This window comes from Anas platyrhynchos, chromosome 7 (genome assembly GCF_047663525.1).
Source record: "Anas platyrhynchos isolate ZD024472 breed Pekin duck chromosome 7, IASCAAS_PekinDuck_T2T, whole genome shotgun sequence".
In the NCBI taxonomy this organism is placed as follows: Eukaryota; Metazoa; Chordata; class Aves; order Anseriformes; family Anatidae; genus Anas; species Anas platyrhynchos.
The window spans coordinates 25,903,043-25,926,633 of NC_092593.1; the positions used below are offsets into that span (position 1 = coordinate 25,903,043).

At 40.9% G+C, this 23,591-nt stretch overlaps 1 protein-coding gene across 5 annotated transcripts in view; it reads right to left on the reverse strand.

The window, feature by feature from the left end:
* Positions 1-23,591, reverse strand: part of PIKFYVE (phosphoinositide kinase, FYVE-type zinc finger containing) — a 61,951-nt gene that overhangs the window by 35,017 nt on the left and 3,343 nt on the right. For 3 of the 5 annotated variants that reach the window (XM_027461473.3, XM_005016817.6, XM_072041043.1), the window contains exons 3-12: positions 22,904-23,083; positions 16,826-16,944; positions 13,569-13,740; positions 12,708-12,915; positions 10,148-10,237; positions 8,026-8,164; positions 5,175-5,332; positions 4,049-4,160; positions 2,164-2,311; positions 1,507-1,674 (exon numbers count right to left, since the gene is read on the reverse strand). In XM_027461473.3, coding sequence (XP_027317274.1) covers positions 1,507-1,674; positions 2,164-2,311; positions 4,049-4,160; positions 5,175-5,332; positions 8,026-8,164; positions 10,148-10,237; positions 12,708-12,915; positions 13,569-13,740; positions 16,826-16,944; positions 22,904-23,083 — 1,494 coding nt within the window. Of the gene's footprint in view, positions 1-1,506; positions 1,675-2,163; positions 2,312-4,048; positions 4,161-5,174; positions 5,333-8,025; positions 8,165-10,147; positions 10,238-12,707; positions 12,916-13,568; positions 13,741-16,825; positions 16,945-17,785; positions 17,927-22,903; positions 23,084-23,591 lie in introns of those variants that run through there. The other 2 variants (XM_013096867.5, XM_027461474.3) reach the window with 2 other exon arrangements.

Consider the following 23,591-nt stretch of genomic DNA (forward strand, 5'->3'; position numbering starts at 1 on the left):
GTAAATTCATAGGATACTGCAACACACCTGGGCCTTGTTCAAGCTCTCTTAATCCAACATCTCTCTTTCCTAATAGGAATTCCTTGATACATTTTCCCTCTCCACATTTTTGCTTCCCTTGGAGATGTATTAATTTTTCATTTGTTTAGGGCATGAGCTGGAAACAAGACAAAAGGTACCATTAACAAACTGTTGTCAGTAGTGCTGACAACTCTCCCTATTTTAAGTCATTGTCATCAACTCAATTTCAGAATTCCTGTGCTCCTTTTTAAGGAACAGGGGGAAAAAAAAAAGCAGTTAGATTTCAGTTTTTCTAGATATATTTTTTAGCAAATAACAAAAGGGTGACTTGAATAAGTACTGATAAATGCTCCCTCTAATATTCCTCACTCTCCCTCCCTAAATATCTAACATACGTAGCAAGTCAGCTGGTAGTATTTCTTCTCCCTCCTTCTCTTCAGAGAAAATTTCACAGTTTCAGAGAATGCAATCTGTATGTAAGCATAAAGCTAAATCTTGTAAACTGATCCATGTTAGCAGAAGAGACCTGCTAGACTTCATGGAAGGATGAATTCATTAGAAGGAGTCCCAGTTATTTAATACTGGATCATCTTTTAAAGTTGGAAATTCTGTAGGGGGGTGTTACGGGAGTGGAGACATAATTAAGAAACTCCTCAGAAGCACTAAAGGACAAAACCTTGCAAAGTTGTTGTAACTTGTAAAGAAAGAAAGCAAAGACATCAATTGCTACCCAGAATGTAAAACAACTAGAACATACTACGCCCATGACACTGGCAAGCTCTGAACTCATTAAGTTCTTTTGCAATTTATGTAATGCAACTATAAACAGGTAGGCACTATTTTTTTTTGCTCATATTTAGTCTTTTGCTCATATTTGGAATCTTTCAATTCAGCATTTAAGAGAAAAAAATCTAAAGAGGTTTTCAATGCTATTTGATTTCTTCCTACTTAAGAGGAGGTTCTCTTGAAACAAATGCAATGTATATGGATTAAGTTAGGCAATACTGCCCATTAATAATATTATTCTTCCGTCAAATGTAAGTTTACTAAGGTAGGATTAGAAGCCAGTAGAGTTCATTAGTTTGTTTTTGCTCATTTGGTGTTTTTTTTTCTGCTTGCTTTTCCAGTTTCATCTCAAACTGGAGAGATGGGTATCAAACTGGTTTATGCATGGACTATTTTTTCACCCCAGCAAGCCAGAAACTTTATGCACGGATATGCCCTACTATGTGTGGACAGCAGGACACCTTCTTTCAACTGCAAAGAGAAAGTCACAGGGGAAGTTACACACACTGCAGAGAAGGCGGTTCAACATGTCTCCTGAGCCTCCTCAGAGGTAAGCGTATCAAAACTGCAAGCAAGTGCCAGCTAGATATCACACTTCCCCCTCTGTAAGACAGCTACTAAAGTAGTGTCCAAATAGATCAGTGTTATTAGGGCCCAGCTCTCCATCATGTGCAACTCCAGCTGGTGACTACCTCATACCTTTTTGGTCGGCAGGGTGAGGGGGCACATGTGGGTACTTGGAGTGCTTCTTGATATGGAAGTTCACGTTGTCCAGCTCCACGTTCAGGCTGATGGAGGCGGCTGAATCACTGTCCATTGTGGACTGGAAGCTGCTGACTGAAGTGCGCTTGCTAGGGCTGGCGGAGTCTTTTAGTGTTGGGTAAGGGGGAAGATACATGGAGGAGACGGGTTCAAACGGGTATCATGAGGGTACCAGAGAGGAGAAAAATTGTCTTTAATACATAAAGACCAGTGTGAAATACTACAGGAATACAGTATTTTCATAGTTCTTACTTTATCTTGATCTGTGCATGCTGACATATTGGGTCAGCATTCTTCAGTGCATTACTATAGAGCCACAAATCAAGCAGAAGTCTGCTTGAGAAACAGAAGGCAGTTTACATGCTTCTCCTCCACTAGAAGTATGAAGCTTTTTCAGTTCCACTAAATACAAAAAACACTTCATCCATCAGAAGAAACACGAAAACTAGCTAGGTTATAGTTTGCTTAGATCTCTACAGCCCCATGCACACACACACACAAGTAAAGCAAGACACGGTTAAACTACTATGTCCTGAAGGACTGCGGATAACAGGGAAGAAGGCAGAATGAGAATGAGACTCAGCTGAAACTCACTGGCCAAGTTATCTTCTCCTTCATCAGCAATCTGCTCTGTGTCACTGTCATCAAACTTGATGTCTTTGAACCAGGATGGCTCAGAGTGCCCCTCTACAGAGTTTACAGAGTCACTGTCTGGAGAGGGGGTTTCCGAAAACTCTGTGCTCTAAGTAGACAAAGAAGAAAAAAGGTGTTAAAGTGCAGCTCTGATGATTTCAGCATATTCATTAAAAAGCAGCCAGTTACAAATGCAGATCAGACATTTTTTTAAAATTAGAGGATACTTTTCGGCTGAGGCAGATTAATCATAAAATGATCCTTCAGCACAAAACAGGAACAGTTTTGAATGGGAAACAAGCAATTCCTTACACTTCCCACAATGTCTAGTCTTTGCTTCCTCCCCACTTCCAGAGAAGTTGTGACTAAGTGGCACTAAAGGACAAGTTCATTCTACTACACATTTTCTGTCACCGCACCCACCTAAGCAGTTCTGAATGTTTGTTATCCCCAACAGAAGTGGGTGATGATCTTATCCTTTGCCCAGAATCCAGCAGACTAAGCCTAAACCACTGGAGTGATTCTGTGATTGACCAGTCAGAGCAGCTCTAAGTTTCACTCACATGAAACTGGCTCTGTCAGGCTCTGTCTGAGGCTCCTGTGTCAGAACACCTGGCTATAGCAACAGATAACCCAGAGACTACCTAAGTAATAACCATCAGCCAGTCTGATGCCCCAAGTCACTTCAACATGAAATTCTTACTATCACTCCTTTGGCTACAGCAAGTGCAGCAAGCAACTGAGTCACCAACAGTTTCTCCTGACTCTTGTTTAAACCAGGAGAAATGGGATCACATAGCAGCTTCAACTGTGAGAACAGAATTGGCTTTAAAACTTGAGTAATGTAATTCCCTTACAAATAGTTACGAACAGATCCACAAGCATTTGCTAGTTAAGGGCAAGGTTTTAATAGCAAGCTGGGATACTGTGGTTAACCAGCTGAGATTCTGGATGAAGCTCAGAGCAATTTCAACAGAAGACCACGTGATTATGGCCAAAAGCTGAAACATGCAATGAGAACAGGATGCTAATGGCTGCAAGCTTTCTGACTGCGGCTCACAGGAAAACTGAACTATTCTTCACTGTGAGAAGCTGCAGAACATGCAAGACTTTAAATGCTTACAGGTAACAGAGACTAGATGTATCCTGTTCAAGTGAAAAACAAAATAAAACTGCAATCCACTCTGGCCAGCGACTGCTTTTACCCCTCATCAAGTTTGACTGCAATGAAATATGGCAGGATAGCATCTCTGATCACTGGTTCCCTGCTTTCCCCTCAGCTAGCCAGTCCTATTTGGCAGGCATGAGAGAGACCTCCTCCCAGTCCTTCATTATATGGCTAAGGTACTGAATTCCTTATTGCTGCTGTCACTGGAGATTGGAAGAAGGTTACCTTATGTCCAGCACTGTATATCTAAAACATTCATTCTTTGAAAAGTTTTAACGAAGCTCAGTACCAGTCATCGCACAGCAGACTGTAGACTATGCACATTACAAACAGCTGCCAGAAACACTGACTCTGCCATTCCAAGGCCTCTGGAAGATGTCCACCATGAGAGGCACTGGCCAAGACTGAAGACCTTTTCCTCCCCTTTAGGCACTAAGTGTAGCAACTCATCCTCCACAAAGGAAAGCCGCAAAGTTTTCTGGGCAAATGCAGCTTCCTCGGGCTTTAAACCACTAAGGGAAAAATCATGGACTCTATTTCTCTATACAGGAGAGCTTATTTAGAGAAACACACATCGGCTGCTGAGAAAGGGACTGAAAGAGATTCTAGTCAGCAGCCAAACACAGCAAGGACCATAGTATTCCTGTTCCCTCCCTCAAATCAGATTCACCCTTTTACCTGTAACGGTCGGTACAGGGCATACTCATCTCGGAAGAGCTGATCATGATGACTGACACAATCTAGCCAACGTCCATCAACCAATGCTTGTCCTATTGCAATGGCTTGGACTCTGGAGGTAGAAGAACAGAGACTGTTTTTAAGTCTGGTTTTAAACGCATATGATACAAGCGGAAAAAAAAATCATTTGCTACACTGACTCCTGTATTCCACTTACATATTTAACCAGACACTATTTAAAATGTTGTGGAGAGGCAGCAGAGTGTATTGTTCAAGTATGGAGTTAGACGAAGAGGTTCTCAGTGCTCTAAGCTGAGAAGATAATTGGAGGAGTATAAACAGTATAGCTTTAGCTTGAGTTATAGATATCGATCTGTTCAGTGAGAACCCTGGCTAGACAAATATGAAAACCATCTTAGTTATATCTCTCTTGCAGAGTTAAATATACCTGATTTTTATACCCATTTACAATACTGAGAGCCCACCTAAAATTTAGCTATCAAACTCTACCAGTGATCTTTGATCCCGAGGTCAGACTGGCCCTTTGAAATATTGGTGAACTCCACAGTTTGCTTTCTTCTGTATTGAACTCCGGAGATGAACAGATTAAAGTGGATTTTTCCCCATTTAGCAACAAGGAAATGCTTTGCATGGCCAAAATCTCTTTTGTGGAGCTGGAGCTTTCATTTTGACCTGTATGTTATGAAGTAGAGGCTTTTGCTAAAAGGTATCCAAAACATCCATTGCTCTGTGGCTCTACAATTGCTTTCCATTTACAAAAAGATAGCAGAGGTCTAGATTTTTTTATTTATTTATTTTTAAAGAGAGTTTTTATAATGTATTCATGGTTCTCTGCCCATTGAGTGATATTTAACCCATAAATCTGCCTCTCACATCAGCTTCGGAACCAGCCAGCACCCTGTTCCTTGTTTTATTTGGACAACAGTGTATCAGAACCCTACCTGCTTTGGTAGGCAGCAAAGAGGTAGGTCTGAATTTTGTTTCTTTCTCATTTTCCTGCAAAGTGATCTATCTCTGGAGTCTGAAGTACCTAACGTTAACTGAAAATCACATCCTCCTGCTACAGAGTCAGAAGAAACCTGTCTTCCTAATGCAGCAGGGTTACCTTGTGGTTATGTGCCCATTTCTGATGAGCCAGTTGACCAGGTCTTTTCCCACGATGCAGTTGGGATGCGTCCGCAGCCAGTAGCGATGGTCTTGGAACTCCATCCCACTGTTGTGATGGCAGATCTTCTTCCACAGATCTTTCAACTGGACTGAGTCCTGGATAGGGAAATGCGCAAGTTACTTACTAGTCTGACCTCAGCATTGGTTTCAAGAGCATCATCCTTGATCCTCAGATAAGCTTCTAGATCAAGAACCCTCTAGAAACAGGTATAAAATCTAAGTCATTCTGCTCAACCTATGCAAAGTTGTAAAACAGAAATGGCAGACTAACATGAGATCAGCTCCTTGCATCCTTTATACAAAAAAAGAGAATAAGCAAGAAACAAGGTGGTTACACAAAAGAGTTAAGAGGGTTTGGGGTTTTAACAGACCAAGCTTTTCTACTACCTACAACATACTTATGCTCTCGCTGCTGCCCTCTTACACCCTAATCTCAAACTCAGGTGGTGTGTGCAAGGCCAAGGAAAACTCATCCTTTGGAAGAGGGTTGTTCCTATACTTTCCATGCTCATCCTAGGCTTTGTGAAGCATCCTAATTCATTATCCAGCCTAGAGAAAGCAAGTACTTGACACTGCAATGCACTCTGCGACATTCACATTCTAATATACCATTTTAGTGCCCCCTTTTGTAGCATCCAGTATGAAGTCAGTCTCTTTTAGCCACCACTAATTTTGGCCACTAAGAGAAAAAAAACAAAACAAAACAAAAAAAACAACTTAACTAATCCCTTTTGAAGTTACAGATCTCTTCTCACCAACTGGAACACTTTAACCTGTGCCCTGACCTTATTTTCAGGCCTGTTAAGCATGTGTGCCAGCTCTTGTTTAGGCTATGCTCCATCCAAACTGAACTGTCTGCTTTGCACCCAGACCCTTTTGCTTTCACAAATGCACCCAGGTTTGGCACAGAACAACTGTTGCTGCTGAGTGGGAGCAACTTGGTATATAACCTGGGATTGTTTTGATAGCAACAGAGCACCCCAAGGAATGGAGAGAAGTGCCCCTGCAGATCACTTTCTCAAATGCCTTACTCATTCTACTTTCGTGCAACAATAAAAAAGCTTTAATTAAATTTTAACTAATTCCAGCTTTCCACTTAACTGCCAGACCCGTATTATTCTATTTTCCCAAGGGTGCCATGAGATCTAAGGGTTTTGCTCCAATTTTGTTACCAGCTCCCTTTCTGCTTTTATTTCCAGCACTGGCTGTCCTGGGCATCACCTTAGAGCCAATGTCAGCAGCTCCACTGCCACACCAGGTTCTGTACCTCCCCCATTTGACACTGTATGTGTCACAGGACCATGAGATTTGATGCATGTGGCAATTCCACAGTTAGCTGCCTTGAATTTTACCCTTAACTCACAAAGGGAGTTCAGAAAGCTGGACAAACTGGCAGAACACAACAAATCCTTTCAACTCAAGGATTGTGACCTCTGTTTTATAGTAGTATGTGCTTACTCCATATAAGTACATCTTCCCCCTACCCGCTGTTTCATAAGCAAAGTTCATTAGTTTTCTGAATGCAGTGTGCTAATCTTTCAATTACGTCCTGATACAAAGTCAGCCCCACATGCTAAAGGCATTACACAAACAGTGGGAATTCACAGCAAATCCGACATTAACTAACACTACATCTACTTCATGTACTTACATGAACAGAAGTGATACTACCAAGCCCCTTTTCCCCCAGCTAACAAAACGAACAACAAAATTACACAATGTGAAGCTGAAATGCACTGGAACTTGATCATCTTGCTCCAACTTGCATTCATAGCATTTTAGATTTTGCTTTTTCTGCATTAACTTGTGTGTGGGGCAGAGGGGCTGTAAAGACATGCCTTAAAAATGCTTCTGTCTCACATGGCTGCCTCTTTACAGAACTGTGCAACCCAGAAGTGTTTCAACTTACATACATTCTGCTGACATCAGACAAATGCCTGTGGCAGGGGGGTTGCAACTAGATGATCTTTAAGGTCCCTTCTGACCCAAGCCATTTAATGATTCATTCTGTGAAATACCTGCCAAGTTTATTTTCCGTTGTCATTTAAAATCAGGAAGGTTATCTTGAATTTTTGAGTGTGAAAAAGCAGTCCCCTCCCTTTTGCTCCATCTTGTTTTGCCTCATTTGTTGGAAACTTTTCTCTTCCCCACAAAAGGGAACACCATTTTCTACTTAACATTGTAAAATAACTGCCACCTACAGTGCTCCCATCAGAAGGGAGGAGATAATAGAATTACTTAGAACACTTTGTTGTTACACATTGATTTTTCTTTGAACAAGTATGTTACAACGACCTTCTAAAAAAACATTTACATTCATTCTGCAAACAAGGGGAGGGGCCAAGTTTTGTTTAGGTCCAATAAGCTCCAACAGCTTTAAATCATTCATCAGGGTATAACATTCTGAAACAACCATTTAAAATTCCCCTTTATGTAGGCTACAACGAACGTGGAGATATACAGAATCAGATCATGTGGTTTCAACTGCACTTGTGGCAAGCTGAATCCACACAAAGCTATGGTTTACCAACTCCACACACTAACACACTTTCCAAGACTACAACTCTACACATCTTTATGCAAACACCACACAGAACTATGATTTGCTTCAGGAGGACAGAAAAGCCCAAAGCAGTATCAATATTCTCTGCACCACCTGGAGGAGAGGTCCAGGTAACAATACTCAGAAAAGGCTCCTTAAAGGCAGCAAGATTCTCCCACTGAATGATACAAGGAAGCCGAATGTTACTGCCTTCACAGAGCAAGACAAAAAGAAACATGAGAAGTACCAGAAGGATTTTGCGCTCATCCTCGCTGGTCTCTGCCTTCATATGCGTGCGACTGGCTTGGGGGCTGACGGATGTCTCGTAGGTAGGCACCATCGGTGAACCCGAGCGATCCAGCGACAAGTTAGTGATGCTGGCTGACCTGAAGTACGAGGGAGAAGGATTGAAGTGTGAGTGTTCATTGTGAGTTGCTTCATGGGAGCAGGCAGTGATCTTACACCATGCTCAGAAGGAGCTTAACTCCTTGACGCTGTTCTCCTTCCTCGGTACAGACATTGCTTAAAGCTCCCCTTTTTCCCTCCCAGTAAAAGGAGAAGAACAGATCCCTAGGAAGCAAGTGTATATTGTTCCGGAACATCCAAGTTAAATGAAAACTCTTATAAAGCTTTATCTGTTTTCTACAAAGTGCTAAGTTTAGGCACAGCAATTCATACATGCCTGCATTTGAATAGAGTGGGAAAGGAATGAGGTGCTGAATAATGAGAAGGTCCAGCTGTTTGAACGCAAAGCAGATGCCAGAAAGGGCAGCCAACACCAGGATCCCTGTCACAGGGCACAGACATTCTCCCTACCCTTGAACCATTCAAAATTCCTTCTCTTCACATCTCTGAAATACATGACTGACAGTTTGCAGTGGTCAGAAGTTTGTTAGACTGTCTGCTGGACCTGGAGTCCTGTCCAGCTGGCAATTTTCCTTGTTCTGTGATACAGAGCATTCACCTGATCTTAAGCTCAACTGTTAGGAAATCTGGGCTATGCACTCCAATGCAAACATACCGTTTTGCAATAATCATTGCAAAGCTACAAACGCACATACAAACTCCAAATAACCTCTGCTCCAATATCCCATGGCTAGATTAAGCCTCTGAATAACAAGAGTGCAAGTTCTTATCACACAGCAGCTGCAAACATGCAGCATAAGCCAGTAATGCTAACAGTGCTGTAAGGAGTGCACATGGAGAACATTTCTGCATACAACAACAGGGAAGATCAAAATTTCAATGCTGAACTGACCCAAGAGGCTTGCAGTAGTCTCAGTAGTGAGAACTGTTGCCAGCCCATAGTCTTTGGAATGAAACTCAGCCAATTAGCAAGCTCTGCTTAACAGATACTCTGACTGTTTCCAAGAATTCTCAATGGAAAATATGGCCAAGCCCAAGTGTGAAATACAAAAGCTGAATTAGGGTGGCATTGCTTCAGCAAGGTAGTATGCATTGAAAGTACAATAGTCTCAAAACAGCTACTTTTTCCTCTCTCTCTTTTTTTTTTTTTTTTTTTTTTTGGAGCAGGAATACTAGGCTGATAAAGTTTTACTTGGTTCCTTTTTAGTCATGTATGCAGAATCAAAAGGCAACTATGTTGGCATTACACATTCTTATACACTTAGACGTATACTAGGGGTATACTATTGATACTAAGGGGCAAAATTTTTCTGTCCTAGGCATTCAAGTGAGGCTAAAACTCTGCCTGTCTTCTACCATTCAGATGTTCTGAAGTTGAACAGAATTAGAACTGATAAATCAGTCTGGCAGAGTAATGTAGCTGAACAGCTCCTTCTTACATGGAACATGAGACTGACATTAAAGCCCCTTATTAAGTATTCCTCCCATTTATTTCACAAGAGCTACTTTAACTGTGTCGCCTATCTGTAAGCAGCAGGGATTTTTAATTTACATGAAAGAACATTAAGCTAGGCTAGAACAGTCACGCTCCATTTCATATCTGTGTGTTTATCAACACCAATTATATCCAGGACTCAAATGTATTTAGTGGATATTATATACTACAGCTAGATCATGAATAGGCATACAGTTAAATGTTAATTTCAACTAGTAGTTTGGGCCTGCCACAGCCAGCTTAGAATCATCCTATTACTGTAGCATGTAGGAAGAAAACATGCTTTTAAAGTAGACAATGTCAATTCACATAGGAAGCAGAAAAGTACCCTCAAGGTCTCATGTACATAAGTGGTCTTTCTGTACCATTACATACAAATTCAGGGAGTCCCGTTTTAGATATGTAACGGCATGCTCAGTAAAAACAAGACCCAAAATACAGACTTTACAGTGAAGAGTGTGCTAGGACTGCATCCAGAACAGGAAATGCACAGATATGATTAGTATACCTATTTCTAGCCGGAGACTTCCCCGCATCCTCCTGAACAGACCCAAGGCGTGCAGACAAAGTGGTAGTTGAAGAGTCTGGGTGAATCAAACTGTACGGGGAAAAAAAAAGAAAAGATCATGTTGAAGAAGTTCGAAAGACTTGTCACTTGCAGCAGCATCAGAACAGCTGTAATTAAAATACAGTTACTTATAATGCTACCTCATATTCACACCCATTATAGCTAAATCAGTGAGATAAGGAAATCTTTCCCTGCATGTTGGCCAATGAAATCAGGGGGACAGCGTTTAAGTCTCCTTTCAGACTCAAGTCCTGAACTCTTCAACCCTCTTATATTAACCTGCTTTTCTGCACTCTTCTCTTACATCCATTTCTTACAGATTCTCCCTTTTATTACATGCTACTGTTCTGTGCTTTGGAGGTAGAGGCATTGCCTCCATCTCCAACACCTCATCTTTGCAATACAAGCAATGCTATCTGCAGCTATTGCTAAACAGCTTTTATTAAGATACAGAAAAGCTTCTGTAATTGTTTAACCTTATCCTTATCACCTTTGCCCTCTTCCTTCCACCCCAGGAAGGAGGAGATCAGATGTACAGAGACCTACAACATAAATTCCTACTAGTTAAACTACGAGATAAAGTCACCACACTCCAGCTGATAACAGCTGTGCTGGCTGTGCTCTGGGTCACAGACATGTTACCAGCATAATAAGTGGTCTTCACGAGAAAACATACACAATACAACTTTGCCTGAGTAGCTTAGCTGTACTTTCCCACTTTACTCCTTGGCTGTTAAAGGACACGGCCCTTCAAATTAGTTAAAGCAGGCAGCTATGCCTCTATGCTGTAACACTTCAAAGATTAGAGCAGCATCAGACAAGTAAACACAGCAGCACTCTCCTAAATGCCTTTCTCACTGCTTTGCGTCACAGAACGGGAGTAGAGGCATAAGCCTCATCTTATATACATTTTGGGAAGAGACTTAACCTCCAAGTTTTCTTCTGAAGCAAACTACTTCACATAAAGAAACCACATATAGAAAGGTTTGCTTTCATAGAGCACCAAGTTCCCACTTTCTACTGCGCTGCAGTTTAAGTTTGATGTCCTGAATTTAAACTTCTGAAGATCAATTAGGAATTTACCAAATGCAGAATTAAAAAAGCACTGCAGCCCATTGTGAAGTTTTTCATTTTAACAGCAACAAGCACTGAAGAAACACTGAATCCCCCTTAAGCAATAATAAACTACCTAATTTTAGTCTTTGTCCCTCTCATAGATAAAAACAGATCATGTTTAGGCAGGGTCTCCCAGCAAGACTAAGCATTCTAAAAGAGCAACAGTTATTAGCCTTTCAAGAAAAAGACACCATTGCCCTCCAGTGCTATAAATTGCCCATAATAAAGACAAATACTTTCTGTACATGCCCATGACTAGAATCTGTTGTATTGAGTGACACAGATACTAATAAACAGATCAGAAGATAGAAGTAATAATACCTCCTATCACTCTGTACCTGAAAGAGCATTCTGAACACACAATATTCCCCAATTCAAAATGTGGTAGTATTTATCCCAAGCACTTCAATACGCTGCTTTGGATGACTGCGACATTAAACTAAGTGTACTTCCCTTTATTTAGGCCTTATGCCGGTTATTTCATTGCTTCCATATAGGAGCACCATACTCTGAAGAGCAATATGCAAAGTAGTAGTCAGCACATTTTCTAAAGATGGTTCCCGCTGAGATTTTTCCTTTCATACTTTCAGAACCACTAGAAGAGCTCTCCTGAAAGAGACATATATCACTAATGTTGCCCCTCGGTCCAGAGCCCTCAGAAAGGCTCTGAATCAAAGTGTCTTCAGTAGTTTCACACTTGACTGCTCTTCTGTTTTTAGGGAAATGAGCACAAACACCATATTTGATTATTTCTTCCTCCCCCACATATTAAAAGAACATAGTACTTCTACTCAAACAGTATGCAAGTTAGTTGCTGAAGACCTTGACTTATTTTACTTATCTTCCAAAAATAAAAACTCCCTAATTCAAGAGGGATAGAAAGAAACATATTTTGAGAGGAGATCAAAGAACCCTTATAGCTGTCCCTTCAGCTGACACAGATGGCAACTGCCACCATTTCTCTTATTTACACAGGGAGCATCTCTTACGTTCTCTTGCCCAATCACGAACCTGACAAGTAACTTATCAGTGTTACACTGACTTCTGTCAATACAGTGGTGGTTAGAAGCGATTAAAAAAAAAAAAAAAAACCCACACCCATACACCAATACCAAAACCTCTGCTCTGTCACTGGTATAGAACCGATGCTTCAGGAAGTTCAGGAAGTTAAATGAAAAACTGAAAATAGCTTAAAACTCCATTAGAAAAGTTTTCACATTTCAACTTGATGAGAATATTAAAAGCAAGCACAAGACTAGAATCTTTTGACAAGACAAATGCTTCTAAGTTTACCAAATATAAACCACCAGCTTTTGTCTCAGCAGGTGACAGCCTGAAAATACAGTTAAGATTCTAGAGCTTAGCATGAAGCCATTCACCTTACCTTTGCCAGGTTAGATCCTCCTCCAGAAAGATGTTGCGGCTAGCTTTACGGCTCCCAACCGGTGTACGAGGCTCGCCAGGATCCAGCACTGACACAGAACACGCAGAATCTGACAGAGCATTTAAGTCTTCTCCAATGGAGTTGCTATCTGTGGAGTGTGCATAGCTTAAGGCTATTTTGCGGCAGTAAGTACAGGCTCGGAGATCCCCTATGAAAAGAGGAACCAGACAGTGTAAGTGAACAGGAACAAAGAGTGCTATGTTCCTGCAGGATCAGAGGTGTGCAGTGGTGGGGAAAAAAATGATTTCCTGCTTCAGAACCTCTTTGCATATTTAAGTCCAGTTCTCATATTCCCTTAAAGAGCAAAACCCCAAATAATTATACACTAAGGGTTTTTCTCTGAGTCAAATGATGGGTAACACATGATACAACAGCCAGTCAGATATGACTTACCAGCCAGTGTTTGGAGGTAAGGACTTCCTTCAGGAGATGTCTCACATTTGGTATCGGAAATTTCTCTCACCCTCAACAAGAGCACACAGCCCATTATGTTTTAAAATTACTATTATTAAGCATAGCTTTTACCTGGGCACACTTTTTGCAGCAAACATCCTTGTTACACCATGGCCTTACTTGTTTTGTCATCATGAACAGTGTTGCTACAAACAAACAGATATGGCACAACCCACCAATGCACATGGACAAAACAGTAGAATTAAGTCCTGTCATTCCTTATGCTTATTTCTAAGACTGCTAGAGACCCGTACAACATCTCTAGCAGATGTCAAAATCTAAAATGCAGTAGTCCAAACAGAGTTGAGCACACGGACAATGTTCTATGTCTCAGAGAATAAACCCTACCTGTATAGCCCATGAATTTTCCAGGGATTTCTTGATTGCAGCATCGACTACAGAAGATCTGTCCGCAAAGTCGACAGTGGTGCCTCCGCCGGAAGGTGGTGAATTTCTCACTGCAGTCATAGCATTCTTTGCACTGGCTGTCAGGCATCCAATACTGCTTCAAGTCACTGTCCTACAAGGGAAGGCAGCAGAGAAAATTCATTTGTGAATAAAAAAAGCATGTTTACATTGATGATTGCTTTGTATACTGTGCACATAAAATGACAATATCACTTATTCACGTCCATCTGTGCATGTGCACGCTCTTGGGTATAAACACATACATGCACAGAAAGAATTTTTCATGGGGTTTTATAAGAAGCCAGAAAGCTACAGCAGTTCTTAGCTGTGAGACATTTAATAAGCCTTTGCTTTCTTGATCCAGCATGAGAGGCAAATAATGAGAGGAAAAGCAAAATAAACAAGCAAAAAAAATATCAAGAAGTGTAGATAAAGGTCAAGAAGCAGCAAAAATATGAAGTATTAATTGTTCTTTCTCATTTGCCCCTGGCACAACAGGCCTTCAACCAGCACAGTTTAAAATCAGCTGAAGTTCAGTTTTCCGGGGTAAATTAAGCTATCAGGAATTTTCAATGCAAAGATAATTCCAATAGCTAACATTAGGATGTACTTTGAAACAATTATGGATAAATGTAAAAAAGTTTTATTACACGGTCAAACTCTTCAGAACAGTAAACAGTTGTAAAACCCTTGTCCCAGACTGGTGTAGGTTCAAAACTCCAGGTTAACTGCCACGTGAAGACACCTGTGGCATACACATTGAGCAGGTAACATCATATACTGGTTATGCAGCATTGCTGCAGCCACAGGAAGTTCTGTCTCATTTTTATGGTTTGAAAACAAAGAGGCGAAACCTCCGTTTGTTACTGTAGCTATAAAAAAAGAACAGGACAAATCTCTGTTAAAATTCTGAGCACAGCAGACACAATCACCATGGATGGAGGCAACTGCTAGCGGTCACATGATGGCTCTGACTGTGAATCATTCTTTGCTCGAGTTCAGTTCTGGTAATTAGCCTTTTCAGAGGAACTGAATGTGTGTGATTTTTCTTAGGAAGAGAAAACACTGCATGAATTTTCTCAAAACAAACCAGGAGTAAGCACAGAAAATAAAGCTTATCTGTACTCCAACTTTCACATAAGGGAAAAAAGGCATACCCTGAACTCGGGCTTATTTTTGGATGTTCACAAAGTGAAGTTTGACATGGCCTCAAAATTTAACTAGCAGCTAAAGCATCTGTGATTAACACAACAACAATTTCTTGCTCTTCATTCAAGACAACTCACACAGAAAGAGTCCAGAACTGTTCAAGAAAGTCTACAAACCTTTAACACGAATATTAAACTTCAAGCAGGAAAAGATGCAAAGAAAAGCTTTGCCAAGGAACTGCTGCAAAGCTGGTGGGGACCCCAATAAACAGTTTTTGCTGTGGCTCTGCAGGATGAGTCAAGTCTCTGTTTGTGCCACATGGACAGAGGGGCTATTCCAAGCAGCAGCGCATAGCTTCTGGAGCCTCTGCCCACCATCCCTCCCACGCTGACTCTGCCACACTTGCACATGGCTGGGTGTTCAGAAACTCTGCCATTGCTGGTTTCTTTGTATTTAGAGAGAAGTAAGGAGGCAGGAAACTAGAGACACCTTCCAGCTCTCTGATTCACTCACACTGGAACCAACATTCATGACAGGAACAGCCTTCAAGGTAGGATTCGGAAAAGAGGTCTGGCCCCTGTTAGCAGTAAAGGTTGCTTTGAACAGCACGTTTCAGGATCTGACATGCTTTCTACAATAGTAAAGTGGTCTTCTGTAGAACTAAACCAACTCCACAGTGAAAGAAACTCTTGCCTGAAGTGACTCAAGCAAGACATAGCTGCAGGCAGAGGCAGCAAGGCATTACCATTTGTACAGATACTGACAACAGACAGCTTCCAGAGACAGTTCTAAACTCATTCATTTACTGTTTCATCTTGCCTGTTTGAGCACTAACTTCACCAACAGCCTCAAAGACATCTGAATTTCCAGTGCCTTCAGAAGCTGACCCAAGTTGAAAAATTAGTAGGGGCCACCCTCACTGTACTGCTCACTGCAATGAAAGGCTTGAGTTTTGCCCTCAAAAATACCACTCTGACAAAACAGTTATTTTTACAAGCAAGGACTGAAAGTTAAGTGAGTTTACTCAAAGTCTACCTGTAGAAGATATCAAGCCAAAAGCCTTTTTCCAGTTTAAACGATTTGATTAAATGTACTTTCATAGAACTATAGAATGGCTTTGGTTGGAAGGGACCTTAAAAGCTAGTTCCAAAACCCCCTACTATGGGCAGGGATGCCACCCACTAGACCAAGTTCCCCAGGGCCCCATCCAACCTGACCTTCCGGGGATGTGGCATCCACAGCTTCCCTGGACAACCTGTTCCAGTGCCTCACCATCCTCTGTGTAAAGAATTTCTTCCTAACATCTAATCTAAATCTCTTCTCTTTTAGTTTAAAACCATTCCCCCTTGCCCTGTTCATTAACTGCCCAAGCAAAAAGTTGTTCTCCATCTTTTTTTTTTTTTTTTTTTTATAAGCCCCCTTTACTTTTGCTTCCTCACATCTTGGTCCCAGACACAGCTATTTATATCATGACTTATAAATAGTTGTGGCTTCTTTTCTCAACTAGGTCCTCCTTTTAAAGGCATCATCCAAAAGAGGAGAGGGAGGCAAAAGCAGCAAGTCAGTAGCAACCACCAGACCCTTAGCCATTTGAATCAAATTGGTTAATAGGACAAGACTTTCAAGCAAATATTGCTGAATATCTATTACCACGGTAAGTAGATTTATTTCACTCCCAGAATTCTTACTACTTGTGACTGTCAATGTGTTTCACTTCCTCCCATTTCTTTCCTTCAAGGAGGAAAACAGTCAGGAAATACAAGACAAGGTAGTACAGAAATGGGAAGGAATGAAAAATGAGAACATCTGGTCCAGGTTCAGAAAACTGAACAACTGTCAGATTTCTGATTCTGACACGTCAGAAGTCAGCATCCACTTAAATTTGTTTCCCCTGGGCTCACACAGTAAGTTTTGATTTTATTCACTCATTCTTCATACATCTAAATAAAAAAATCTGCATGATGTATCCAAAAACAAAGCTCAAGGAAGCCCAGTAAACCGTTCAGTTTCTAGATACCTCGGCTTACAAGCCCTCCTAAAAGAAGTACCTGGCTCTTCCCCTCCATGATTTCTTTGAGGCGCTTTAAGACAGTGCTGAGGCTTCTTAACTGAACTGCTGTTCGAGGATCATGACTTCCAAGAGGTGGTTCCACTTTCCTTCGATTGTCTGGAAAGGAAGGGAGAACAGTAATATTTCTTCCATGACATATACATATTTACATTATTTACATGACAATATGAAGTGCATTAGAGAGAAAAATGTTTGTGTGTATATATATATATATATATATACACACATATATATGCACATTACAAAGTTAGTGTGTATTATTATTTCTTGCCCTACATTCCTCTTCCCCAAAAGGAGCTTCTAATGCCAGATAGCTTACTTTGACATTTAAAATCCTATTCTCTAAGTGTTTACAAGAACTGATTTAAATTATGAGAATAAAAACGTCTTTTACAGAAGAAAAGTGAGATTCAGCCTACAGTAGGAATCTTGTGATCATTTAGAAAGCACTGAAGGCATTTAAAAATGCCTTCTAGGATATTAATACTAAGAAAATAAGTGTAATAATTTCTACATTCATTCTAGGACTGGTATAAGCCAATGCCTTAACCTGAACATACTTAAACATGACTACAGCAAGTCTAAGGACTCCATACTCAGTTTCTATTACAAAACAGTAACTCACAATAACATTTATCCAGAAGTTTAGGCACTTTTTTTTGTTGAAAAAGTTTTTTTTAGAAAAGCTGAGCTGTTGAGAATTTGTACAGGTATTCTTGTTTAACTATACCAAAGAGAATATTGAATAAGAAGGTAACAGATAACTTCTTTCCTACAAAATTCCTGATCGTAATTAGTACAGCAATAATTCAAAGCAAAAATGGTCCTTCTCTCCAGAAGGATCTGCAGACAGTGCTGTATTTACCTTAACATTTAAACGTTTTCAGAGTCACTTTTCTATATCGACAACTTTCCTGAACAGCTTAAACTTCCTTACCAGCTTCGCTGCTCTCCATCTGACTAGCATTTCATTTTGATTTCCCGAGCCCAGGAGGAGCAGACATGGCGGCTTTCTGTTTACTGCTTTAGAGACCACTGATGTCAGCAGGAACGCTGACAGCAGTGCTAGCAAAAGGGTGTTAACTGTTGCAGTGCAGCAAGAAGCAGGCTGTGCCTCTCTGGGCAGGAGATCAAAGCCCTTAGAGTAATGTGATTAAAACAGTGGGATTCCGTGCCTCCTTTTCAGGTTCTTAGTAGGTATTTTTAGTTAATCAACCCACACATGCACATAGTGACCTCTGTGCAACAAAGAATACACAGAGGATTTTAAAGAGACCCTAGAGTGCTTAAATGCAGTTTCATGGCTAGCCACTTGGGATTTATTGAAAAAAATAAATAAATATACTTTTTGGCAGGACCAAGTTGAATATTTTAGGGTGAATAAAGTGACTTTAATATTTCAAGAAAACAATAATACTGTAGAAGTCTTTGGCTCCTCCTTACTTCTATCAAAAGGTCTATGCTGCATTTACTTCCTGGACTTTCCTGCTGTAACTTTTCAAGAGTATCTTCTTTCCAGGAATGTTGCTTCCAATTCAGGAAATCATTGTCAGGAAATTATTGGAATAAACTATAGTCCCTGCAGTACAGGACACACTCTGTCTAAAACACCACTCTTACAAAAGGATTCACCTCTGTCAAGCTTAACTTGATAAGGAGCAAGGTTAACACTTGCTCCTGATTCAAACTCCACCACTGTAAGCACCACGGTCACTTTCTTAGTTAATGCATACATGATTTACCATTACAGTACTGAAAGCATAAACATCTGTATTTGCTTATTTCATCAATAAATCTGCAAAAATCACCTTCACTTTCACCAACATCAAAGTCTTTTCAGGACAACCAGCTTATGCAGCAATCATGTTTTCTATCCTTTTCTTTCTCATCTGTACATTCACTAAACACAACCTCGATATATGAAAGGAACCACACTTATATTTCCAATTTGGCTTATTTCTAAGCTATTTGTCCTCCATAAGCAAAAAATTAACTCCTACAGATCCAAAAAACATCCACACGTCAACAGTAAGCCTCAACCTTCCTGTATGTATTCAAAGCAGAAAAGTTTTTTGGGAAAACCAAAAAACATACCCTCTGAAACACTACATGTTTTTCTCCTCATCTGAACAGTGATCAGTTCTGGGAACCTGGAATACCATCCCAGCTATTCATTTTAAGGTGAATGACAAGTTTAAAATACTACAGTAACTCCTTTGTTGCAACCTAACTGGTAATTTCAGTTTACAGGCAGCTGACCATACACTACCTGCAGATGTAGAACAGGCAGCTTCACACAGTTTCAACACTAAAAAATCAACCCTGCCAGGGATGCCACAGTTTTGCTAGTACAACCCAAACTGCTTTCTAGTTATCCATTGCCAAAGTACATAATTGCGCATTCAAGTGCACTCTGACAGCTCGAACACTGTACGTCAGTGACTCGAGGAAGATGTGAAATACCTCATTTCCCAAGGCCTTTTCCAACGGAAAAGAGGCTGTGGTCACGTACTTTATGCTTCCCAATAGCCACCACAGGCTTTCCTCAGGCCTTTTTCCCCCTCATGTATTGGCTGGCCTTTCCTTACTCCTGCTAAGCCCCTTTCCCATTCCATCTTATTGCCAGTCTGCTACAATCTCGTAGCACCAACAGAATTATCCTGAAAGACGGGGGACAAGCTAGAATTGCTTTTACTAACAATTCCCCCATCTCCAATAAGTCAGCATTTCTAGTTTTCCTTCAAATGGAAGCTGTGACATCATCTCAGTACCAGACTATCTGGGTTCATTTCAGCACTTTGAAAGCACTCAGCTGGCAGCACACAGAGGTGGCGCACACACCACACACACTCCAGTACAGCCAGCTGGGCACGCTGCCTCTGTAGAAGTGGTTCCAGCTCTCCAGCACCCTACTGCTGTAAATAAGGATACAACAGATTACCCTAGAGGGAGGCCACAAGCCAGTGCAGAGTTTCAGTACTGGTTCTTCCGCCACACAACCCAGAAAACATCTCTGACCTAACCCAGTATCTAGCAACTTCTCCTATTTTTGCAAAAGCCATGAAGATGCTATTATAATGTTTTGGTGTAAGCAGTCACAAGGAAGCACACGACTGAATTGCTACATATTTGATGCTAGACACTTTCCTGCAAAAGCCACCATCCCTTCTTATTCTGCACCTGCAGTTGTCAGAAAGCACGGTCCCCGAGGACCAGAAGTATCTGCTGCACAGACAGTGCTGGCTGAGGGACAGACTGGGATAGGAGTCATCTTCTTGCATCTTCAGGAGCAATTGCATTCTGCCTTTCTTTAGAGGCACCAGCAGCCTTGCTCAGTCTTTTATTTATTCATTTCAGTTTGTTTAAACTTGGTGTGTTATTTAAACTCAAGGAGGCTAGGGAGACCTTCGTGAGGGACTTAAACATTTTCCTGCCTATACTTGCCCATGCGATTAGGAAGAAGCACCTCTTAGGAGTAATGGCCAGGCCTAGAACACTTGGAGACTGACAGATATGAGGTTGCAAGAAAACTCAACTAGATCAGACACCTCACTGTCACTGAACTGACTGGGTGAGTCAATCTACACATCTAGGTGTTTTTTTATGTATATCACATCACTTACTTCAACCCTTTGGTATCTGAGCAAAGAAAAATACTTGTGATAGGAGCTATAAATATATTTGTGATTCTTTACTGAGAATAATCTCTAAGACTATTTGTGCAACCCAGCACCAGCTGCAATGGCAGAAGTAAAATTCTCTTCTGTTCCATATTCAGAAATTCTCAACGGTCTGTTTATTCAGCACCTCTTAAGAGGAAAGAAAGCAAGAAAAATGAATTTCTAAAGCTTGCTTCAACAGAAAGGCTGATTTTGGGAGAGGGAAGATGCAAGGCCTTTTCCCTCTTCAAATACAGCAAGAAGGACCTGAAAAGCCCCTCTGAAACCTCCCCACCCACCCTGTAGACTTTTACTTGAATTACACAACTCATCTTTGTTAAGAGTACCAAATGAGGACCACAGCCAGTCTCTCAGTTCCTCCTACCCCTCAAAGTAGGTGTGTGGGGAGAAGAAAATATGATGGGGAAAAAAAAATCCTAATGGATTGAGATAAGGAAAATTTAAGTACAGGGAAAGAAAAAAAAAAAAGAAGAGGAGAAAAAAAAAAAAACACAAGCAAAGGAAGAGGAGAAAAAAAAAAAAAAACACAAGCAAAGGTCACACTGAAGCAAAGAAAGAAAACAATTATTCTCTACTTCCCATCCACAAGCAATGTTCAGCCACACTGTGGGAAGCAGGGCCTTCCCACAGTGGTTGTTTGTGAGGACAGATGTTTTCATAACAAGAGCTCACATGCACGCACACACACCTCTCCTTCCCCACCTCTTATTGCTGAGTGTGACACCACACAGTACGGAATAACCCTTTTCTCAGTTCAGGTCAGCTGCTCTTGCCCACCCCCAGTGTGCTGGCTGTGGGGGGGGCAGAGGGAGTCTTGGTGCTGTGCCAGCACTGCTCAGCAATAGACAAAACCTGGGTGTGGTATCAAGGCTGTTCTAGCTAGAAGGGCAGAGCACAGCACTATACAGGCTGCTGTGGGGACAGAAAGTTAACTCCATCCCAGCCAGACCCAGTGCACCAAGGTTAGTAGCACATCTGGGATAAGGTACTCAACCATGAGTCAGGCCACTCAGTACCCAATATCACAGAAATCTCTTCAAAAAGTCAGCAAGTCTTACTTGGTCTAGCTTTACTCCTTGCCAGGCTGATTCAACGTCATGTTTTTCTACACATACTTTCATCTAAACCCAAGGACAGGCAGGGAGGTCCTGAAAAGGAGTTGGAATAATGCAGCAACAGTTTTGTTGCAGCACACATTTGACTAAATCTCAGTTCCCTGACTGCCTACTGCCGATGAATGTCAAACATGAAGATTATTCCTGCCTTTTATGTACCAAATGACCTACCTTGCCTCAAGGGTTCTAACTGACAATCCAGAGATAATACTTAAGTGATTTACAAGAGGTGACTAAGAATGAAGTAAGGTAAATTGGCAAATCAGTCAAGAGCACACAGCCGTACTTGGGGTGCCTGAGAAAAAGCTTAAGAAAGGAAAAAAAAACATCAAACAAGCTGACTTATTTGGTTTGTTGTGACAGGTACAGCTGAATAGCACAAACAGCACTGAAGGGGAAAGAGGAAAATGATAAACATATCCAATGAGACAGAATGCAAATAACTTAAAAAGATGAAAATACAAGTTGTTTATACTAGGCACGGTTACCAGGACTAGACACTTTTCTGAAAAACCCACACAAATTAACAATATTTAATATTAGATTTGTTTGCATTGAGTACCATCATCTTTGAAATACTGTCTGGTACAGGATCTTTACCCAGCTTAGCAGTTTGCTCAAGACTACCTTAAACTGCTAACAACAAGCAAGAAGATCTCAACAGGAATCCCTGCAATCTACTAACAAGCTCTTCCAGCCTTTCATAATGCCATTACACAGTTGCACGTCTGAGATGACATTTTATTCCCATTCCACCTACAAGAAATACAGCACAGCATGTGATAATAGTCCCCAGGTTACAAATAAAAAGATTCAGACAAGTACCTATTCAATTACCCTCATAACAGCTACAAGAAAAAAAAAAAATGCACTTAAAGCTTCCTTGAAGACACCAACATCAACCCCATTCAGTGTGAGCTCTGAAGTTGTAGTCTGCTTGTAGCTGTTAAGAAACTGAAGTCTCTCAAGACAACACAGATTTTCACAATCAAGGTTCAAGTGGTTTTAAGATGTTGGACATGTTTTAGCAGGCTTTTTTGTTCCAGTGCTTTGCAACTGAAACAGCAGAACAACAAACAGTGTCTTGCTGGAACACTGAGAAATGTTGCGGGACTATCCTGAGATCAAAGTTCAAGCTCACCAAAAAGTTATGCTATCAATCTACATAATGAACCCTTTGTTACCTCCTTTCACCTCACTCCAAAGTATCCCAGACTGGCCGGTACAATATTCCCTTGTAGCATAAAGAGTTGAAATTACCCAGCGCTGTAGAAGCTCTTCTTTGCAGCTCACCAGATAGTTGTTTTTTGTAAGGAACTGGTGACCTCAGAGACTGAGCTCTGGTGGGATGCTGAGGACTGGACCAGCCACCACTCAGCGACTGTGGATCAGCCTGTGCTGCCTCTGCTCTCTCTGCTGAGGATGAAAGCCTGCCATCATCTGGAGGTGACAAAAAGAACAAGAAATCAATGGTTCATATGTGACAGAAAAAAACAGTATCACATGCAAAACCCTCATGAACAGCTCATTTGGATCATTATTATACATAAAAAGGACATGAATTTTTAGTCTGAAAAGTGGCATAAAAATGTGGAAATAGGCCAGTATGTAGAACTTGTCTGGCAAGGCTCAAGCTATTGCAGAAATATCCCTAATGTGAAAAGTGATTAAAAAAAATGGCAGATGTGAATTATTCTTGACATATGGAATAGTTACCTTTTATTATCAGTTTCTGCCCTGAGAGGAGATTTTCAGTTATGTTAGAAGCCAGTACTGTGGTCACACTACAGTTACTGCAGTCTTTAATAAACCACCCTCCCCCATCAGAGGATCAAGTATAGACAGGTTCTCATTGATTCCAGCAACATGCCCATTTTGTGTGCTGTTTCAAAGCTGTTTTCCCATACTTTCAAAACAATACTTTGCTGACTCCAGCTACATTTACCAG